Source organism: Sorex fumeus, unplaced genomic scaffold (genome assembly GCF_029834395.1).
Source record: "Sorex fumeus unplaced genomic scaffold, SorFum_2.1 ptg000020l, whole genome shotgun sequence".
Taxonomy (NCBI): Eukaryota; Metazoa; Chordata; class Mammalia; order Eulipotyphla; family Soricidae; genus Sorex; species Sorex fumeus.
In genome coordinates this window covers 2,233,394-2,257,215 of record NW_026606077.1, presented here as the reverse complement: position 1 = coordinate 2,257,215, position 23,822 = coordinate 2,233,394, and the positions used below count along the sequence as shown (strand labels likewise).

Genomic DNA, 23,822 nt, shown 5'->3' with positions numbered 1-23,822 from the left:
CTACTTTTTGATCAATGATTATATAATATGGTATCAATATTCTATATTAACTTTAACCTTTGAAACTTAGATTATTGATTCAAGATAGATTTGTCTGCCCACTTTGAATTTTTAATTTCTTCTAAATTTCCAGTTTTGGGGTACCTAATTATACTTGCTTTTTATTTTTTCAATCATTCAAAACAGGGCCTGGATAGATCCAAGCAACCTTGTGTTCACAGTCTGAGTAAGACACAACCACACTGATGTTTAGGCTAATGGAAATAAAAATGGAATGCTTGTCAACTTTGAATAGTTCAGCTACTTTCTTCTGTACTTCAAAAATTAAACATTTTCTTCTCGACAACCCTATTTTAATTCATGATAGCATTATTGAAATATCTTAGAGGTTAATAGGAAATTATCACAATAGTGAAAAGACAATGGATTGTCCTTAAAATATCTCAAATATTTTTCATATTGTATCCCAAACAATGAGAACTTTTACTGATGTTTTATGGGTTATATTTTTTTCTGTTTTACTAAGACGTACATAGCAAAATACAATTTCATCATTGTGAAGATGGTGGTTACTTGTTAAAGGTGTTAATCCAGTTATTATTGCTATATAAATAACTTGTTTGGTAGAAAAGAAAAACTATTTTGCTGGGGGATTATGAATAAAGTTTTGTAAATAATGGGATATCACAGTCAGTGAAACTCTATATCACAGTATTTGCTTGTGTCTTTAGAATTAATAGAGGATGTGAAAGTGGCTAAAAGTAGTAACTGTATCTTGTAGTGTCAGTTTTGGTAGAGGTTTTGTTGTTCACTGCTAGAATTGAATAACTGGACACATTTTCTTAAATGTGTTTCTCTCTACTATAATTAAAGATTAACTCATTAAATATGTGAGTTTCCTGAGTATAAACCAAACATAAATCATACTGAAATGCAAGCATAATACGGTTCATTTTACCTATATTTCTTTCTAATTTTCACAGCTTGTATTTACTCCGTTGAGAGCGAATGGAGCGTCAGGAACAAGGCTGTATCTCATGAATATTGTCTTCGTAAGATTCAGCTGTAGTCCGACCTTTCCACACTCACGGTCAAAGTCGGCCAGCATTTGTGCCGCTTGGCTGATGTTTGGTGTTATTAGAACGATGTTATCAGCAAAGCGGAGGTGGTGTAGTTGCCGACCATCTATCTTCACTCCCATGCTTTCCCATTCCAGTCGTCGCATGATGTTCTCGAGGGTGGCACTGAAGAGTTTTGGTGAAATGGTATCACCCTGCCGAACCCCTCTCTTGATATGGATGATTACTTCTTTGTAGAATGGTGAGATCTTGGTAGTGAATCTGCATTCATTCGCTCCATTCGCTCTCAACAGAACCACCATCTCCAAATGCAACAGCTATGTGTACCTAGGTCGAGAAATCAACATGATGAATGACCTGTCACCTGAGTTGTGCAGGAGGAAGAGAGCGGCTTGGAATGCCTTCAACAGCATTGAAGAAATAACTAAGAGGACAAAGAACCTCCAGCTACGAGCACATCTCTTTGATTCCACTGTTCTTCCTGCATTAACATATGCCTCAGAGACCTGGGCCCTACGGAAACAGGATGAGAACGCTATTCGGGTCTCTCAAAGAGGAATCGAAAGAACTATGCTTGGAATATCACGATTCACTCAAATGAGAGATAGAATCCGGAGTTCTGATCTTCGTCAATGCTCAAGAATCAGGGACGCTGTCTCATTTGCCAAGGTGTCAAAAATCAGATGGGCTGGACACGTAATGAGGTTTACAGACAACCGCTGGAATAGATCCATTACTGATTGGATTCCACGGGACATCAAAAGATCACGTGGATGCCCACCTACCAGATGGTCAGACTTCTTCGTCAAGACCCTGAATGATCGGTTTGAGGCTCTGCATGTTCCTAGAACGGACAGATACCATTGGGCTACGCTAGCACGCAACCGGGATGAATGGAGATGTTACTGGCACCCGCTCAAGTAAATTGATGAATAACGGGGATTAAGTGATAAAGTGATAAGTGTATTTACTCATTCAATAACTTAATTCAACCTTATATTCTATACATCATCATAGACATATAGAATAAAAATGAAAAGTAAGGAACCATTGAAGATTACAAATTGTGTAATGACATAGCTTATTCATTAAAAAATCGCTGAGGGACCATATAATACAGATGGCGAAGGCACGGGACTTGCAAACTTCTAACCCTGGTTTGACCCTCAACACTGCAAGTGGCAAAGCCACGGAGCACAGAACCCTGGAGTAAGCCCTAAGCACAGCTGGGTGTGACCCCAGTAAACAACAACAAAAAACTTACTAAGAACCAATTTGATTTTCTAGAAGATACTTTTTTGCTTATTCGAAAGAATTCCATCTATACGATTATAATGAGTCTGAAAGATGAGAGAGCAGGGGGGGAAATGACTTTAGTGAGCACTCAGGCAGGAGATAATGATGGTTAGAGAAATGAATTGGCAATGAATTTAAAAGAAACTTTTATGGCCGAGGAAACTGCACTAAGCGAACATTTGAGTATATGCAGGGTGAAAAAGAATAGGAAATCAATAAAGACACCTTGGTTTTCTTCATGGATGGCTGGGCACCCAGATAGAAAATGGTGTATGGGGGACTGGGGGCTAGGGGTATAAGGCTTTTCCAAGTTAAAAAAATGTGTTTATGTGTAGGTTTATGCGTTATGGGTAATTATGAAAAATTTCGGTGTACTTTTGCAATGGGTAGAAAAACATAGTTCTAAATTCAGAGCCAAATTTATTTTAAAAAAGCAATTAGATTAGAGATCTAGTTTTTCATTTTTTTTTTTTCATTTCATCATCCTGTTATTCGTCGATTGCCTCGAGCAGGCCCCAGTAACGTCTCCTTCATCCTAGCCCTGAGATTATATTCAAGGCTCTTTAGGAGAATGAGACCCATCATTGTTACTGGTATTTGGCATATTGGGTACGCCACGGGGAGTTTGCCAGACTCTGCCGTGTGGGCAGGCTACATTCGGTAGCCTGCCAGTTTGTCAAAGTAGGAATGAGATAATAAGATGTCATAAAAAAAGTTCTGATAAGATGTCTAAGAGTTTAGGAATTATATTATCAACATATTATCTAGTTTAGGAATTATATTATCAACATAGATGGGATTTATGATTTGCTACACTTCTCCTAGGTAAAGAAATATGTTAGCAGCTCCTTGGTTTTTCTATCCTATCCACTGAAATTGAGACAATGACTTAATGGAATCTCACTAGAGCATTTTCCAAAAGAAATTTATGTGATGATAGAAATGTTCTATATTTCCACTCCTCAAACAATAGTGAATGACCATATATGGGTATTAAGTTCTTAAAATATGACATGATAGAAGAACTGAATTTTAAGTTTTATTTAAATGTAATGAATTTAATTTTTAATAGAAGCCTGAGTCAAGGTGACATTTTTATTGGGAAGTATGCTTAGATAATGGATAGAGGAGAAAAGTGTAGTGGTCATGCTGGAACATGTAGGTACTAAGAAGTCAAGTATAAATGCTACACTTTAGTAGATGGAAAATCGAGGGGACTAAATTAAATTTGAGAGTTCAGGTATATACACTGCCACCACTTTCCGTTATAAGAAGTTGGCAGGTAGAGCTACAAGTGATGGTGTGACACATTTGCAGATATATAAAGAAAAATATTTTTGAATATTTTGTAGCCATATAAAATTTTATACATTTAAAATCATTCTTAAGATTGGATGATTTTATCCTCCATGGAGCATAATCCTTATTTGATAACTAATATTATTAAAAAATGATTGTTCAAACACTAGCTAAATATCAAAGGTTGGAAAACTCCTACACGCAAACAATTTTCTTAAATGTCTAGTGTGGCCCTACTTATGTCAATCAACATCAAATCCAAATTTCAAAGCTCATAAGGCATAGGGATATTTATTTAATGATGATCAAGGAATGCGTTCAAGAACTTACACACTTAATCATATATGCACCTAATGGTGTGACACCAAATATATAAAACAACTGTTAACAGATCTGAACTAAGCAGTTGAAAGCAACACAATAGGAGTAGGAGATTTTAAAGCACCTCTATCTCTACTGGATAGATCAACTAGGCAAAATCTCAGTAAGGAAAAGCCAGCCTTGAAAGAAGAAATGGAAGACAGGACCAAGAAGACACACGGAGGCCCTTCTTCCCTCTAAAAGTTGACTACACAATGCACACACGACATTCTCCATGATAGATCGCATGCTGGGTCACAGAAAATATCTCCACAAAATTAAGAAGATGTAAATGATATCTACTATCCTCTTAGATATTTCATTTTCCTCTTGAAAATGAAAATTAACCACAAACAGAATCAGGGAAAATGCTCAATACTCTCAAAACTCAAACAAAAAATAAGTATGGTTTTCTGAAGAGGGAAAAAAGGCACTTTAAAAAAAGAGTTTCTGGAGAGAACAAAAGGGAATGCCCTGTCACAGAGGCAGGGTGGGATGGGGGGATGGGGGGATGGGAGGAATACTGGGATCGGGATCCGTGGTGATGGGGAATAGGCACTGGTGGAGGGATGGGTATTTGATCATTGTATAATTGAAACCCAAGCACAAAAATTTGTAAGTCTGCAACTGTACCTCATGATGTCTCACTAATGAAAATTAAAAATAGATAAATAAATAAATAAATAAATAAATAAATAAATAAAATGATAAAAAAAACCCTGGGGAAGGAGCTAATTGGTATATTTCATGCCTTCTTATGTGTGGAACACCTGGATTAGATACTTGACCCTGTCAAAAATAAAAGGCAAAACGTTTGCTAGTTATGAATGACAAGCTAGGCTTTTATTTAAATTATTTTTGCATTGTTAATTTAACAGGTAGCATTATTTTAATTAAATAAATCTTTTCAATATACAAAAAAAGTCTCTGAATAAAATAAAGATAAAGAGTAAGGAAGCAAGAAATCGAAAAAACGAACTGGATAGTCGATCTGTGGAACTGAGCGGGGAGATGAGGAAGGTTTTTCAGATAAGAACAGATTTTAGGGGACATTGGTGAAGAGAAGCTGGCACTCCAGTGGTGGGTGTGGTTTTGCAAGAATACGTGCAAGAAACTGTGATTAATAGTATTTCAAATCATGGTAATTAACTAAATAAAATATTTTTATAAGATACTATTCGTTCCTAAAAACCAACCCAAATCTCAAAATACAGTGGGATTAATATTCTTTTTCCTTTTTCTTTTAACAGTAATTCCTGAGTTTGTAAAACAAGTGAATATCGCCTTGCAAGCCTTAAGCAAAAATTCTTTGGATGTGTTTGATGATAATCAGTTTGTGGACATCTCAAAGAAGATTTATGACACCATTCATGATATCAGATGCTCAGTCATGATGATTCGGGTAAGTTTGCTTTACTCCCATTGAATCAGCGCGGCATACTTCACCATCTGGAATGCCTGCAATGACATTAAGATATGTTTTATTTCTTCACCGTAATGCCAATGCTTAAAACCATTCGAACTCCAGAAAATCAGAGCATCCCCCTGTCACTTCTACTAGCAAAAACAATATTATTTCTTATGTATTTATTTACGTAAGATAAATAAATATGCAATGTGCAAACGAGCACAGTGAACTGTTGATGAGCAAAGTATAAGATTTATTTTCTGTAGGATTTGTTGAGATTTTATATAGCAGAATGAAGAACCAAACAAAAGTACATAAGGAAATCTGATTTTGTTTTCGTGAACAGAAGGTAAAGAATGTTTCTCATCAATCTCTTAGCATTCTTAGGCAATGTATCGAACAAAGTTTGGGGCCAGATTCCCTCACATTATATCGTAGATCACAGATGTTCATTAAGAAATCTCACATGGAGCTTTCAACAATAAAAACATTTGAACTGTACCAGGCTATGGAATATCTACGTGGACTAAGACACACCATTTCTCCAAGGAAGTGAGTGATTACAGTAGCCCTCTGCACATACAGAGACCAGGATTATTTTTATGTCGGTGTGGGATGTATTCTAGTGTTACATAAAATGAAATTTCTCTTTGGAAAATATACTTATAAGGATATGTAAATGTAAACATAGCGATAGACTTTATTTTAGGATGGGGTGATTTGACAAACAAATCCTGAGGGCAGTATTTCTCTTGTTATTAATTGATTTGGGAAAAGAACGTGGGTAATGGAGGCAGGAGGGGAAGTAGTCAGCAAAGTGTAGTTGAGTCACTGGAATCATCTGGAACTTTTCCTACAAGGGACATTTGGGGGTAAAATTTTAATACTTATGCTCAGATTATCTCACTAGAGGGGAACAAAATAAAGTTTACCTAGCCAACCTTGGCTAAAGGGCTATCCCTCCCCACAAGTGTAGTCAGAATCTCCTAGCTGGGACAAGGTCCCAGATCCTACTGCCCAAAATAACTGTCAGGCAAGGTAAGGTGGCAGGTACTTTCAGTAAGAAGACTTAGTAGGATTAGTGAACACGGGTTGCAAGTAGGAATCGTTTCGTCTGAAAGTCTGTGTTTGATTGTTACTAAGACTAGGAAATAATGTATATTGTATGGCAAGCCTGATGTGCCAGTTATGCTACAGTTCATAAGAATGAAGTCATTCAAGCACTTTGTAAGGGCAGCGGCCAACAAAAGTCAACAATTGTGGCTGAGCAGAAGAATGTTAAGGGAAAATTGTGGGCCAAGCTAGTGTCAAATCATAAAATCTAGCACCCAGGGCTTAGGGAGACGTAAAAGCAAATTAGTTATCGTTTTAAGAAAAACACTTTGGAATGTATATTTCCTGCCAGCCTGAATATATTTGTTTTCATATGATTGGGAGGTGTGGCACTATAGCAGCACTCTGTCTGAACTGCAAATTATCCTTAACAATTTCCTCTCCTGCAAACTTTTTGCTTCTCCTGTGTGGACTAGATGAGTAGTGGACAGGTAATAAGTCAAAGCCAGAAGAGTGGGTAGAGTCTGAATAGAAAATCTGACAATGTGAAGGAGAAATAAGACTTTAAGAAGACAGCCTGATCCAGAGAGAAAAACCCTACATTTCCAATATCCCTGGGTGGATATTTGGGATGATAAACTCGTGAAATAGCATAGGTCAACCAAGGTGTGGAATGTATTTTTTCTGCGAAAGCCACCTAGGGATGAACACATTCTCTTTTTTATCTCTCTCAATCGGATACTTAAAGTGTTTGTATTGTTAGAGTTTCTTGCTTATAGAAAGTCAAATTACTTGCCAGTCTCTCTCTCTCTCTCTATATATATATATATATATATATTCAGATATATCTGTATACATTACACATTATACAGATGTATCTGAATCTGAATACATTATACACATATATATGTATATATAAAGTATGGAGAGAGTTAATATACATATATAAATTATATATATGCATATATAAATGCAGAAGGCTATATACATGTGGATATACACATATCTATCCATATATATATGGGATATATAGATATCCCTCACACACAGCCTTTTGTGGGGTATAAGAACAATTTATTATAATCATTAGTCATCTTAGGAAGTAGTGATTTCACCCTATATTCATCTCTTTTCAGACTGAAATTTTATTTCTTTTAGCTTGTCCTCAGAGTAATAATTTAATGTTTGGGTTCTTTCTGGTTCTTATTTAACTTTTGAACAAACTTCTTAGGATGTCAAAAAGTGTATTCTAATGAGTTCTTATTATATGTCAAGTAAAGTGGAGGACTTGTTCTTGCAACATTGATTGGAATTTGGCTCTTACCCCTTCCTCTCACTGTTCTACAATCTACCTCTCTCCCTTCTTCTCTTCTTTCCCTCTTTCTTTCTTTCTTTCTTTCTTTCTTTCTTTCTTTCTTTCTTTCTTTCTTTCTTTCTTTCTTTCCCTCTTTCTTTCTTTCTTTCTTTCTTTCTTTCTTTCTTTCTTTCTTTCTTTCTTTCTCCCTTCCTTCCTTCCTTCTCTCCTCCCTCCCTCTTTCTTTCTTTCTTTCTTTCTTTCTTTCTTTCTTTCTTTCTTTCTTTCTTTCTTTCTTTCTTCCTTCCTTCCTTCCTTCCTTCTTTCTTTCTTCTTTCTTTCTTCCTCCCTCCCTCCCTCCCTCCCTCCCTTCCTTCCTTCCTTCCTTCCTTCCTTCCTTCCTTCCTTCCTTCCTTCCTTCCTTCCTTCCTTCTTTCTCTCTTTCTTTGTATTAAAGCCAAATATTCTACCACTGAGTTACATCAACAACATTTTTATTTCTAAATAATTTTGGGAGGCTTTTTCGGTCTCATCCAGTGATGATCAGGGGTTACTTCTGGATCTGCCCTCATAAATTACTCCTGGCAGTGCGTGAGGGACCATATGGGATGTGGGCGAGTAAGAGCGGGGTAAGCTGCATGCAGGGCAAACGCCCTCCATGTTGTACTACCTCTCCGGCCCTCTGAATAGTTACTTTTAACTATGGTAGGTTGCTTTTAAATTTATTTGTTGACCATGTCTAAATATCCATTAGAGACATCAGATTCATAATCTTGGTTTTATAAAAGTATTAAATTGTACTGCCCTTTCATCTGATCATTTTACCTGTTAGATCATTGAAAATCAGGTTAACAACGTTAGAAAACCATTCCTAATGTTACTGAATCCAGGTATCGTTATTTACTGTACCTTGGTGAATTTAGAGAGTAACGATTCTTGTGAGCAATAAACAATAAAAACCCAGGTTTATTAAAGTTCTAACCTGAACTCGAAGTGACGGGGAATTTTTTTTATCACAACCCCACTTCTCTGCCATGTCTCTTGGGATTTAGAAAGGGCTGGTGGAGAAAGGTGGCAGATGTTGAAACAGGCAATATGTTGGAGGGTTGGGGGGCGGATCCAGTTACGCGATTTCCTTCTGACTGTCATAATATGACAAAATCATTGAAGCATCACAAAGTTGGATAATTCTTTGTTAAACAAAATATAATATTGTGGTACTGTTTCTGCCATCTGTGGTCTGTGTCCTTGCCTCTTGAACTGGAGTTCACAGACCTTTACAGTGTGACAGAGCTTTTAAAACTTTTGTTTAAAAAATATGGGGCTGGAGCTATAAAACAGTCGGTAGGATGCTTGTTTGGCACACAGCTGATGCGGGTTCGATGCCCAGCATCCCATATGGTCCACTGAGCACTGCCAGGAGTAATTCCTGAGTGCAAAAGCCTCATGCATTGCCGGGTGTGACCCCCCCAAAAAATTCTTTCTATTCTCACTGTAGCATTGTAGCACTGTCCTCCCATTGTTCATTGATTTGCTCGAGCAGTCCCAGTAAGGTCTTCATTGTGAGATTTGTTGTTACTGTTTTTGGCATATTTAATACGAACCCGGCTCGGCCGGTTGGTTGCACACAAGGCAAATGCCCTACCGCTGTGCTATCGCTCCAGCCCTCCTAAATTTTCAAATTGAGAATCTACTTATATACCCATCTTTCTGAGAGGATATAATTTTTTTCTAGTGAAGAGAAATTACAAGAAAAAAAAGGTTTTCCACTTTTTTTTCGCTTTGGGGACACTGTCAGCAGTGTTCGGGAATTACTCTTGGCTCTGTGGTCAGGGATCATTGCTGGTGGTGTAAAAGAGACCTTCTTCAACTGCTGGGGTTTGAACATTATCTGCTGCATGCAAAGCCAGCACTACCCATTGTACAACCTCTTCTCTGGCTCCATGACTGAAAAGGTAAAGGTAAAGGCCCTCCCGTTGATCATCGATTTGCTCGAGCGGGCCCAGTAACGTCTCCATTGGAGACTTTGTTGTTACTGTGTCTGGCATATCGAATACTCTCGGTAGCTTGCCGGGCTCTCCGAGAGGGGCGGAGGAATCGAACTCGGGTCGGCCATGTTGGCTGCGTGTAAGGCGAACGCCCTACCCGCTGTGCTATCGCTCCAGCTCCAGCCCCATGACTGAAAGGAGTATAAAAAGTCCTTGTTTCTTACATTTTAGAATTCAGTCAAGAATTAATAATTGACTTCTAGTTTAGCACTAAACATATAGTTTATAGAAGCATTTCTTAATATTAGGTGAAAGATGGAAGAAAATGGTAGTAATTCCTCTAGAAGTCCTAGGGAGAAGATGAAGTTTCTATTGTCTGTTCACTTAGAGACTCTGATGTTCCATTCACCTGAGGATATTTCTATAAGCATATATATTTTAAAAAATCTTATAAAATTGATATTGGGGTATAATTTGTAAAACATAACTTATGGTACAAGTCCAGTAGTCTTTCATGTGCATCCTTTCAGGGGTAACCTCTACAGAAACCATGTATAAATTCCTTACAGGAGGGTCCATAAGCCTCCGTACTTAAGCACAAATTGAATTACAGAATGTATATATTAGTCTAAATCAGGCACAAGGAAGTAGAAGTCTGAAGTCTCTTTTTTCCCTCTGAGGACTGTACCTTTATCGTAGAAGATAAAAACATCAATCTAGTATAATCCTGTCTATTTAAGATCAAATTTAAAATTGACTAATTACCCAACCTAAGACTTGCAGATCATTTGATGCCTTCTTCAAGGCATTTAAACAGTGTTACAGTAAGGCAATGCCTTTATAATTATGCAAGTTCAGGAAGGGCAAGACTATGTATGCCCTTGAAAATGTGAGTTCTAAGAATTCTATTTATGTCTGAATTTTCATGAGTGCTCTTCAATGTTCGTTGTGTCCTTGACACAATAAAATACTGGCCTAAGAACAAAGGCTGATGTTTTGTCAATAGTTTCATAAAGATATTGTTATATCTGCCTTAGGATTTATTTTGATAAATTGTTATGACAGTAATTTTTCAGATTATTTGTTGAAGTTCTAAAATAAATACTGTGACATTTTATATTCTTCTCTGCATTGAATTCAGTGCATGGACAAATGGGGCTGTAGAACCTTATTCCTAAACAACCTTCGAAGATAGAGAGCAATAAATTACTATTTGGTGTCTAATATCTATGCACAAATTTTGTAAGTCTTAAGATTTCATATGACATCATGTTTGAAACTCCACAGATAATAAATCTTACTAATTCTTTTTCCTCACTTGTAAAATTTGTGAACTTGCTTTGAAACTCTCTCTAAGATATTATTACACTTACAAAATGAATTAATTGAAAGTGAATGTGTGCTAAGTAAGCTCTTCTGAGAGAGCAGCTCCTCCTGTTCCCACTGTGAATAGTCCCTGAATATGGTATATGTTGATGAATGCTACTATAAAAGTTTAAGAAATACACTGATTGAGCAGCAAGTAATGTTCCAAGAGAAATTTGAAGGGAAAAGTTCTAAACATAGATGCAAAATATGCTTTTGGGTCAATATCAGTTTAAGAATTTTTTAAATAATTTTAAGTTTACACTTTCTTTTCGTTAACCTCCTGAGACAGCTAGAAGTAGAACTAATAAAGCAACACAAAGAACTGTGTGTGGGATGATCTATCAATAGAGAAATACACTTATGAATGAACACAAATTCATCCTGTAAAAGAAATTCATAATTTATACTTCAATTCATTTTATTGTGAATTTTCATATGATTTCTACAAAATATACATAGAAAATATAGATAATTCTCAAAGTCAGGTGTGAAGATTTACCAAAATATCACTAACTTTAGATTTTCTGCATCCATTTTATAACTATATTTTAAGGGAACCAAGTCATATTTTGGATAGCTAATTTGATGGAAGCTAATTTTTTAAAGAAGCAACATGAATTTAACGCTAGCATATTCCAACTTACATGGACCTTTCAAATGAGTGATTTTCATACCTTGAAGCACTGATATTGCCCAGAAAATACCTTTTGTACCTGGTTCCCCTGTATCTATTGGAATGGTTGAAGTATGCCTTCACTGGAATTGATAGTTTTCATAATTTAGACTATTTGCAGTCATGATTTCTCTGAATTTCTTTCATTCTAATCCGTAATGCTATTTCTCCTCATATTATTTTTCAAATTGATGTGCAATGGTTTAGATCATTATATTTGTTTTAGAAGTGCCTTTTTACTACTCTTCTGAAATAATTTGTCATATCTCAACACACATGATTGTGCTGACTTTCCTTTACTCTCACTCATTATTACTCCTCCATCTTGGTACCCCTACAAAGTCTTCCTCTACTAAGTTCAGTTCTGTGATTTATATAACTATATATCACTGTCATCCAGTTGTTCATTGATTTGCTCAAGTGGGTGCCAGTAGCCTCTCCATTTGTCCCAGCCCTGAGATTTTAGCAGCCTCTCCTTGCTAGTCCTTCCCAACAGTGCCGTATTGGAGGCTTTTTCAGGGTCAGGGGAATAAGACCCGTTATTGTTACTGTTTTGGCATTTCGGATACACCACGGGGAGCTTGCCAGGCTCTGCTATGCGGACGGGATACTCTCGATAGCTTGTTGGGCTCTCCGAGAGGAAGTGATATATATATATATATATATATAATATTTATATATAGGTATGTATTAACATGAGCCCAGAGCCACACCCATAAGCCACCTCCTGCCTGTGCCAGATAATCTCATTTACCACCCTCCAGAACTTACAGCTGCTTCTCTGGAAGGGAGCATAAAACGACGTCCCCATAACCATGCCACCGGACTCTGCACCAGGCTGTTTTCACTTGGGAAGCCCCAGAGGGGGCAGGTGAGAGCGCCCCTCCACCCCAAAGGACCCAGCCCTGGCATTCAACCTCTACTACTCAACCGCTGCTATGCTCCAGGCCACACTCCACATGCTCGGGCCAAGCCTCACATCTGAGTGAACATATTCCCGGAAACATCATAAGACATTCCCTACCATTTTCCATAATGACCACACATATTTGATGAGGTTCAGACAGTAGGCAACACATCATAGAAGGAAATATCCCTCTATAATTTGATATATATATATATATATATATATATATATATATATATATATATCTTTGAGAGCCCGGCAAGCTACCAAGAGTATCCTGTCCCCACATCAGAGCCTGGCAAGCTGCAAGCTATCCGTGGTGTTATTCGGTATGCTAAAAGCGGTAACAATAACAGGTCTCATTCCCCTGACCCTGAAAGAGCCTCCGATATGGCAACATTGGGAAAAACTTGTAAGGAGAGGCTGCTAAAAGCTTAGGGCTGGAACAAATGGAGACATTAATGGTGCCTCCTCAAGTAAATCAATGAACAATGGGATGACAGTGATACAGTTATACAGTGATGTATTAATATATATAGGTATATATCAGAGTATATATATAGTTCTGTGCTACATATATAGTTCTGTGATATATCTCTATACATTATGTTTATTGTATTTATCATATATTCATTATAATTGCATAAACATATATTTATACATTATATTTATTTTATCTGTATTTATACCTTTTATGTGTTACATAAATATATTTATATTTATATATTCATATACATCTAATATATATCACATGCCAATCTGCCACATTTAGATTATTAATTTAGATTAATAATTTAGATTATTATGACTAATGCTGCAATGAATGCACCTATATTTTTAAAATAGTAATTTTAAAAATACGTTTTTTTATGTCTTCTGAATTGAGCATCTCTTTGTCTCTCAAAGTTTCATATTCAGTAGTACTGGAAAAAAAATCTTGGTGTTATCAGCTAGTCCGTATATAGCCTAGAATATTTTGTACAGAAAGAGTTCCTTGGACTTAGAAGTTGAGAAACAAAAAAAAAATAAGAGTATTATATAAGATTCAGAGTGACAGTTGTCTAAGTTCTACATGTTACTATTTTTGTTGTTTGTTTATATGGCTTAGTTTCTAGTTTTCAGGGGATATGGGAGAATCCTAGTGAATTATTTTTTATATATATAGTTGTACTTAAAAATAAAATAGAGGGAGCTGGAGAGATAGCACAGCGGGTAGGGCGTTTGACTTGCACGCGGCCGACCCGGGTTCGATTCCCAGCATCCCATATGGTCCCCTGAGCACCCCCAGGAGTAATTCCTGAGTGCAGAGCCAGGAGCAACAGAGCCAGAGCCCTGTGCATCGCCGGGTGTGACCCCAAAAATAAATAAATAAATAAATAAATTTTAATAAAAAATAAAATAAAATAGAAAATAACGCTATTTAAGACTAGAAACACATTGTTAATTCCCATATCCCAGTGTAATTAATGTGTATGTCATAGCCAGTAGAATAAATTAAGGACAAAGTAAAAAGTATATAGATGCCAAAGAAACAAAGAAAACAAGTCAAATTTAAAATCACAAATTATGTGACCAACTAATATTGATGTTCCTATAAACACAAAAACAAAAGCTCGCTCTAGCAGTACTAATAAATTATTTTCATAAGATCTTAAAATATGCGATCAACATACAAAAAAATGACTTGGAAATGAAAGAAAACCCTCCCACACCTCAATGAGACCCCGAGTCACCACCCATGAAGAGTCTTCCAGCTACTGATTAAGCTGTTTAACTGCCAGGATCCAAGAGACACACAAACAGATCTTGAAACCCAGAAACTTTTGGCAGAAATCCCTCCATATTTAATTATTAAAATAATTTCAGAATTCCAGAATTGTGTGGCTGCTATCACGGCCGCATGACATCATATGCTATTCATAATCAGCAGTAGAAAACAAATTGTCTAATATTGCCTTTTTGGCAGGTCTGAGTGTTGGGGGAAATCCCAAATAATAATGGTGGGCCTGATGTCGAAATAGTGAATGTAATCAAAGTAGAGCGAGAGTAATATGGAAATCATCTGCCCAAAGGTAGGGGGAGGGTGTGGGATGGGGGATATACTGGGGTTTTTGGTGGTGGAAAATGGGCACTGGTGAAGGGATGGATGTTTCATCATTGTGTGACAGAGACTTAAACCCGAAAGCTTTGTAACTGTTCTCACGTTGATTCAATAAATAAATTTATTTAAAAAAAAGAGAAAATGAAAGTAAAGAAAAAGCAGATTTATAAATAAAATAATATACAGATAAGAAATACCATAAAACCCAAGGCATATTTTTATGGAATAATATTAGGAATTGTATCATAAAAAGTATATTATATTGGGGTAGAAAGAATTCAGGGCATAAGAAACTTGCGTTGCACTCAGACAACACCAGTTTGATACCCTGTACAACATAGAGTTCCCTGAGCACTACCTGGTGTGACCACCAAACAACTACAACAACCTACAGACACAAATACACACATTCACACTCACACAGACATCACATCAAAAATAGTTGAACTTGTGATGAACTACCAAATATGTTCAATATCTATAATAATCTAAAAAGTGCAAAATTCATTGAAGGAAAACAAAACTTGTAAATACATGGATCTATCGTATTCTTAGATTGATATTCCATATTATTTTGCATTGGACAATTTTTTTAAATTTTATTTTCATAAAGTTGTTCACAAAAATTGATTCCAAACATTATTTCAACACCAATCCCACCATCATCATTATTTTGTATTTCTTGTTATGAATAGTATGAGATGTCTCTACGGAGATGTCTCTAAGATGTCTCTAAGGGTCTTTTTCACAGTGATTCAACAAGAAAGTAAAAAGAAAAATATCGTATGCAATTCACGCCACACTCCCAGAATTCTAAAATTTTAAGACATTTCTGCAGCGAGCTGCTCTGTTTTAAGATTTTTTTGTGAGTCTCTTGATCATGGCTATTAATGATCTTAAAAGGCACCAGAGGCAGGTTGTGGTCATGAAAACTAGGGATATTCCATATTCTTACGGTATCATTTATTCCTAAATTTTTTTACAGATTTAATGTTATCCCAAACATATTTTCAGCAATGCTGGTGGGGAGCACAGAGTCATTATAAATATATATATATAAATATGTAGGAAACAACGTACTGCTACTCAGCTAGGCCCACCTGAAAATGCCCCGAAGGTTTAGTCTCTTAAAGGGAAGTTAGTCTTCTTCTGAACCAGGTTCCTTGGTTTATTATTATTCTCACAGAAAAAAAATTCAGAAGAAGCAAAATAATTTTCTTTAGTAAATATGGGAGCAGGAAGAGAGAACCCTGTAAATTAAATCACTTATCCCAAATCAGGATGTTGGGGCTGGAGCGATAGCACAGCGGGTAGGGAGTTTGCCTTGCATCAGGTCGACCCGGGTTCAATTCCCAGCATCCCATATGGTCCCCTGAACACCTCCAGGAGTAATTCCTGAGTACAGAACCAGGAGTAACCCCCGTGAACTGTGTGTCCCATAAAGCAAATCAATAAACAAACAAAACCCAAAAAACAAATTAGGATGTGAGTGTTTCTTGAATTGGAGTAGAACAGAAAGTAAAGGAGAGGATTCCAAGTGAGACAGACCTTGCTTTTGCAGAGCTGATTTTATAATCTTTTGCCAACTGTTACTGCTTGGAGCTTTCTATGCAGATAAGAGTCCTTGTACTTGGCATTGTTAAGGTCAAAGTGATTTTGGAATTTTGATGGAACAATATTATTGTTCCTGCTGAAATTATGTCTCTTCTCTTTCAACTGGCACTTTTTATTATTATTATTATTGAAACACCATGAGGTACAGTTGTAGACTTACAAACTTTCATGCTTGGGTTTCAGCTATACAATGATCCCTCCACCCATCCTTCCAACAGTGCCCATTCTCCACTACCAGTGATCCCAGTAGCCCTCCCACCCTCCCACCCCAAAACCCCCACCCCACTCTGCCTCTGAGGCAGGGCATTCCCTTTTGCGCTCTCTCTTTTAGGGTCCACTAGCATTTTAAGAAGGCTATTTGGTCATAGATTTTTGCTGAATCACCTCCAGAATCTAGCCTCATTCATGCCTTGAGGCTGGCAAAAGGATAACTCCTTCTCAGAGCATAACTTCACTTTTGACTCTCCAAAACTTAATGCCAAGACCCCTCTACCTTCTTTAAGTGAATCATACTTTTATCAGAGTTCATGAAACTGTATGTATATGTTAAAATGCATTTAATTATAATTGAAAAGTTGTGGTAATCACATCGTGTTGCACCCAGTAGTCAACACCTTACAACTTATGTAAATTGAGTGGGATAAGTTCTCTCTAACTCTAAAGAAAGTAATTAGAAACTCCTGCATAAACTTCTGATAATGCTGACATTTTAGAATATTACAAATTAATACCTTTCTATTTTTTAACTGGCTACCTATCAAATATCTCTAATGTATGATTCCTATTAAAAAATTCATCAGAATAAAGTTCGAGATCTAATTGGTTTTATTAAATGATTCATGAATGGGACAGCATCCTTTCTAACAAGCTGAAAGTCACTGAAAAGGGCCAAGATGAACGGCTTTTCTGTCAGAAAGAGGGTAGGACATGGTTATTAGCGAAAGAAAGGGGGTGATGTTGTGGGTCAACCTTCCCTCTGGAAAGGCAGGCCGTTTTATACACTGTGCTGGTGTGGAAACTCCAGGTTAATTGGTATGCAGTTAAACTGAAAGATCAAGATAGTCCACGGCATCAAGATAGTAGCACTGTCCTCCCGTTGTTCATCGATTTGCTCCAGCAGGCCCAGTGATGTCTCCATTGTGAGATTTTGTTGTTACTGTGTTTTGCATATCGAATATGTCACAGGTAACTTGCCAGGCTTTGCTGAGCGAGCGACATACTCTCGGTAGCTTGCCCGGCTCTCCGAGAGGGGCGGAGGAAGGAGGAATCGAACTCGGGTCAGCTGGGCCGACCACGGGCAAGGCAAATGCCCTACCGCTGTGCTATTGCTCCAGCCACAGCGGGTAGGGCGTTTGCCTTGTACACGGCCCAACCTGGCCGACCCGAGTTCGATTCCTCCGCCCCTCTCCGAGAGCCTGGCAAGCTGCCGAGAGTATCTCGCCCACACGGAAAAGCTTGGCAGGCTACCAGTGATGAATTTGATATGCCAAACACAGTAATGTAGGAGTATTCCTATTTATTCAGCCATTTATTAGGCTGCTTGCATTGGGCATGAACTCTACCTTACAGGATAGTACAGTCTGGGTTGGGTATGGTTCAGGCATTTCACTTTGGATGTGTTTTCCTTTTTATTTTTAACATTTCTGTTGATTTTATTTGTTTTTGTTTTGTTTTGGTTCTGGGGGCCACACTGGCTTTCTCCTAGCTCTGTTCTCAGGGATAACTTGTGGTGGGACTTGGGGGACCATATGGAATACCAAGAATTGAACCCAGGTCAGCCATTTACAAGGCAGGCACCCCACCTGTTGTATCAAACCTTTGACTCCCACTTGATTGATTTTAATTCTGCATTTTTGTGATTCACTAGGTACTGAGACCAGGGATTAGCGAATTTATCACCTGTAGGCTAAATTCACTCAGGTGTCTTTTTGGGGGACAATTTACAAAACTGATCCTTCTTTTTCTTGACACAAAAAGGGCTATACTTATGAAAGGCAGGCTTTTTTTCCTCCAAGTCAATTGGGACGCAAACATTCACCGGAGAGGGAGGTTGTGTGTGTGTGTGTGTGTGTGTGTGTGTGTGTGTGTGTGTGTGTTTCCACAACCATTGGTCATTTATAATCATAGATCTTGGGTTGTGTTCAGGGAGTGATGTAGAATCTGATTTCCAAAGTTGTCACTACAAGTAATTTAGGGTTGAGCTAAAGCTGTTAAGATTGAAAAAAAAATTTTCCCACACCAACTCACAATAAATGATGGGGCACACAAAATATGTAAAGAACCATAATAACATACGAAAACAGCAATACTTTTAAATAGTTGGGAAGAAAGGAAAGAATAATATTTTCTGAAAATATATGATTTATATAAAATTCTAATTTTACACATACAACTTCATATATATGTTGACAAGTTGAGTAATTATGAGAAAGGCTTATTACCTGGCTCATTAGGGAAAAATTGTATGATCTTTACTTTCAAATATTTGAAGATTAAAATTGTCTTTTCTTTCAACTTTTGTTTGTAGATGGGACCACTCAGAGTAACTTCTGCTAATTCTTTCTGATCTTTGTCTTTCATGGTCCTGAGGCTTTTATGCCTCAGTTACTTCCCGAGGACTTTCCTTCTCTTAGATATTCTCATTTCCTTATTCTTTCTTCAATCAGCCAAATTATCTGGGCTTCTTTCTAGATATTTTATATTATTCATGCATTACTGCTTTGCAGAGAATACGTTTGTCACTGGCGTCCACCCTTCACCAAAGAGCATCAGGAGTTTCTTACTATTTTGTGTCATGCTTTCAGTAGGCAAAATTTAATTTTAGTCTAACTTCTGTTTGGAATGCATTTGGAAAGTCAATCATTGTGATTCATAATGTTGAAATTAATAAAGTTTATTTTATTCTTCTTCCTGTATCATGGCAGTGATAACGTGTCTAAAAATCTTTTATATTACAAAAATCTTTCCATAAATTGATATTTGCTAAATACCCGAACATGGGAAAATATAGTAGGCATATGCCTTGGTTTGCTTAGGTAATTTTGGATTTAATTTACTTGTATTGTAAAAAGTATCCAGTATGGATAATCACTTGTTACATTCATTCCAATTTCTGAGCCTGATTGTACTGCTTCAAGGTCCTTGGGATACCAGGCCCACCCATTGAGATACACAGTGATTCCACAGTGCTTGAGTACTAATGATCACAGTTCCTATCAAAACAGTTTTTCCAACCCCAGGGAACACTTTCTCTTCATTGGCATAACAACTATCAAATTTTGGCTTCTTTTTTGTAAACCCCTTGTTAACTGTGGAGAACCTATTGATGCACCATTTCCAACTTATTTAATAGACAAAGATTTCACATCTTTTTTTTTTAAATTTTTCAGTGTTAAACAGATTTTCTGAATTCATGTAGTTCCTTTTCTCTTCCCTCTCATCATAGACTTACCAGGGAATCCCAGTTAAAACACTCTCTCTTCTGGTAGTGATGAGTTCTTGATTTCCCTTAAAAATCCCCAAAGAGGGGGGTTTCTAAGGGAATGTAGCGAAAGACCTGAAGCAAATGAACTTTAGCTTGATATGCAAATGTCGATCAAAAATACAGAGTTTAGATAAGAAAAAATTGCTTGCGAGCACTGGTCAACAAAAGCTGAAACTTTACACTCGCAACAGACTTAATGGCCTACCTTCCATATATACCATTTGAAGAGGCCTTTGATGAGGGTACAGAGGTGAGGAGAGTAAGAATGAGTTTTCATTGAGAAACATGTTGGTTAACCTACAAAGCAGCACTAGTCAGTGATCTCCTTTGCTCACGCTGGGACAAAGATGTTCAGCTTGAAGTCATTCTGGAAAGTGGTCTTTCACCAAAGGGTCAAAACACTAAACTGACAGGAGACTCTGTGGTCCAGAAAGACTTTGATGTATACTTGTCCTATTCTCAAGAGAAGTTCTACACAACTGCTGCTCAGAGCCTTTGACTCAAAGTGGCTCAGTTACAGAACTAAGCTTGCTTTACACTTTGAAAACCCTCAGATGTAATTACTACCCCCGTAAATAGAAAATTTAATGAAGAGAAACTGCTTACTCGTGGAATCTTAAGGGACTTTTGTTACTTTATTATAAGTAAATTAGTTGTTATATAAAGTTGTAAATAAATTTATGTTAATAAATATAAATGGAAATATATAAGTATTAGGTGAGTTTAAATTACTTTATATTTTGGTGTTGTCTTTAAAGCACTCTTTAAATATGCTAATCGTTATCTCAAATAGAGATGTTTATTTTCTTACCTACATTTCAAGAATAACTTTTGATTAGTCAAAAAAGTCCTTCTTGTAGAGGATAGGAATTGAAAAATACAATTCAGGAAGTGATGACTTTTAAAAAGTATATTTTTGCATATCTATTAGATGAAGGATTATTTAGAAGTTGATCTCCCAAGAATATGTGAAGTAAAGGATGTGAAGTAAAGACAGTTTTGGGAACCTAGTTAACAACATTTTCTTTTATCTCAGTATAATGAAATGTTCCACTGATTTTAGACAACAAAAAACCTTTGACTTACTGAATTCCCTTTGCTGATGGACCAGCTAAGAACATCACTGTATCACTGTATCACTGTCATCCTGTTGTTTGTTGATTTACTCGAGAGGGCACCAGTAACATCTCTATTCCTTCCAGCCCTGAAATTTTAGCAGCCTCTCCTTACTCGTCTTTCCCAATGATTGGAGGCTCTTTCAGTGTCAGGGGAATGAGACCTGTTATCGATATAGTTTTTGGCATATCAAATACGACACAGGTAGCTTGCCAGGCTCTGCTCATGCGGGCGGGATACTCTTGGTAGCTTGCCGGGCTCTCTGAGAGGTAGCTAAGAATATAAATTTCAAAAATAACTTTTTTGCACAAATTGTTGTACAACACTTACCCTTAAACGTTCTTGCTCCTTCAATTCAGTCAAATAGTTCTGTCATTGTTTCAAATAGTCAGATGCCTACACTTCTGGAATTCTTCCACTTACAGTCCTTTCTAACCATTACAGTTTTGTCAAGAATATGCACAGAAGATATTGTCAGGCCAAATATATTGTTACCTTTTATAATATTATCTAGAGGTTCATATATAAAAATAGCATCTCCAAGTTCCGGGACTCACTATTTTCTCACTATTGTCTCTATTTTCTTTATTTTCTTATATTTCCAAATAGAATTGTAGGCTGTGTGAAAGAAGAGTTCTTAATACTATTGAACAGGGAACAATGAGGTAACTCACCAGTCCTTCATATATTAGATATTTTTATAATTAAAGTTATTGATATGGGTGCCAAATTTCATTTTCCATTTCAAGTATTATCACTGTACCACCAAAAATTTAAGGACAACAGGGACTAGAGCTTTACAATACTGGGTTGGTCACTTGCTTTGAATCCAGCTACCTGGGTTTGATCCCAAGAACCTCATATGGTCCCCTTAACCTCATCAGGAGTGATCCTTGAGCTTAGAGCCAGGGATGAACCCTGACCACTGCTGGCTCTGGCCCCCAAACCAGAAAAGGTGTTAAAGGCAGGTAGAAATACTATTTTGTTTATTGTTTTGGTGAATGGAGGTTGGAATCAAGCCTGGCCCTCATACATCCAAGCACTAAGTCATATTTATTTTACTTAATAAATATTATATTTAATATTATATTATAAATATTATAATAAATAATATATTTTACTTTGTTATATTTACTTTGCAATATCTTGGTAAATAATTTCACAAAATTATTAAGATTCTTTGATCTATGGGTGAGATAGTTTTGAAAGTGCCTAGGATTTCAACTAAGTATTGTTATTATTGACACCACTATTACTATTATAAATGAAAATATCCAGGTCTTTATTATTTGTGTGTCTCAACAGGAGTTTTAACAAAGTTATTTTTAAAGCCTTATATTTTACCTTGTTCAGGTGAAAATATTTCTTTTTAAAGCTGATGACAATGACAGAATAGTCCTGAAGTGACTATTACTTGTTATTTGCTTTGGTTTGGGGGTTATAGAAGAAAGGGAAGTCTTTGAGGTTATATGTGAAGAATTGCTGGTGTATTTTATGCATATTATCTAGCATTTATAGTCCCTTGGCATTATAGGCACTGAAAAAAAATCACAAAATATCTACAAGTTTAAGGATTAAAAGGTGTTTTATTTCATCTTATATTGCAGAGTCTGGAACAGAAATCAGAAATTTAATTAAACTCATAAAATATTGAAAGATACCATAACAAAAATTATTTCTAACCCTTAAAAATGCCTATAAAACACATTTTAACCAGTCTGTAGTGTTTTTTTCCTAAAAAAGTATAAAAACAAAAATAAAACTAGGAGGATTCTTCACATGGTTTCTGTTATCACTAAAACTAATGTGGGTAGGAATAAATATAGAATATCTATTTAATAAAAGTTTTATATCAGTACAACATTTCTAAATGGTTCACGTCTTCCACCAAGAGTTTGCTAATGAATCTTCCTCATGTTTTTTCACTTTCATTGGAATACCTTTGTGACCCGGTATAAGTAAGCTTTACTTGCATTTTGTATCTCTATTGTAAAATTGTTAAGGTGTGTATCGAAAATTATGGTCAACATTGTTTGTCTGAGTATAAATCAATGATTCCTGCAAAATATTAAAATATGTACACACTGTTGATGTTAAATAAACTTGTACTAGTATAGCAAGGTAAAAATGCATATACAAATGATTACTTTATAAGTTAGAATTAGAAATTCAACCTTCTCTAACACATCCCAAATCCCATTAGCATAATTTCAATGATGATTTTTGTATCATTCCTATATCTCTCGGATGCTAGTTGGTTTTTTTTTTAGTTATTTCCACCGGATAGTGATAGTGGTTCAAGATCTTGTTCTATCTTTTGACACCACTACCATCATTATGATGTAACCTCCATTGTCACTGTGAAAAAACAAAGAACTGATTGAATATGAAGTTTGATGGTAGAACAATATAATTTACTTACCTCTACATCTTATTAATTGTATCCATTACCTTAATATATTACCAGTGAAATGGGACAAAATGAATTGACAAAAAGTAGATAAATATCTTACTTTTTGTCTGAGAAGAGTATTGGAATTGGTGATTACAAGATAATTCTCCACTTCATCCTCTTTCCTAGTTATCAATGTTGTTAAAAAATTACCTTAAGCTTAGTGGCACAAATCAGCAGTCAACTTAGGAGACACAGATACTACAGACCAGGAATTCAGAGAGACTTGTTCATTCATGCACTTAATGTTTGTGTTGGGGACCAGAAGAGTGAGAAAGATACACTTACCCTCTAACATGACTTTCTCAATTTATGGCACTTGGGAATCAA

At 36.4% G+C, this 23,822-nt stretch overlaps 1 protein-coding gene across 1 annotated transcript in view; it reads left to right on the top strand.

The window, feature by feature from the left end:
- The window catches only part of CTNNA3 (catenin alpha 3), a 1,757,578-nt gene that overhangs the window by 1,425,536 nt on the left and 308,220 nt on the right, over positions 1-23,822 (top strand). Inside the window, exon 13 of the mRNA XM_056113567.1 lies at positions 5,285-5,436. Coding sequence (XP_055969542.1) covers positions 5,285-5,436 — 152 coding nt within the window. The remainder of the gene's footprint in view (positions 1-5,284; positions 5,437-23,822) is intronic.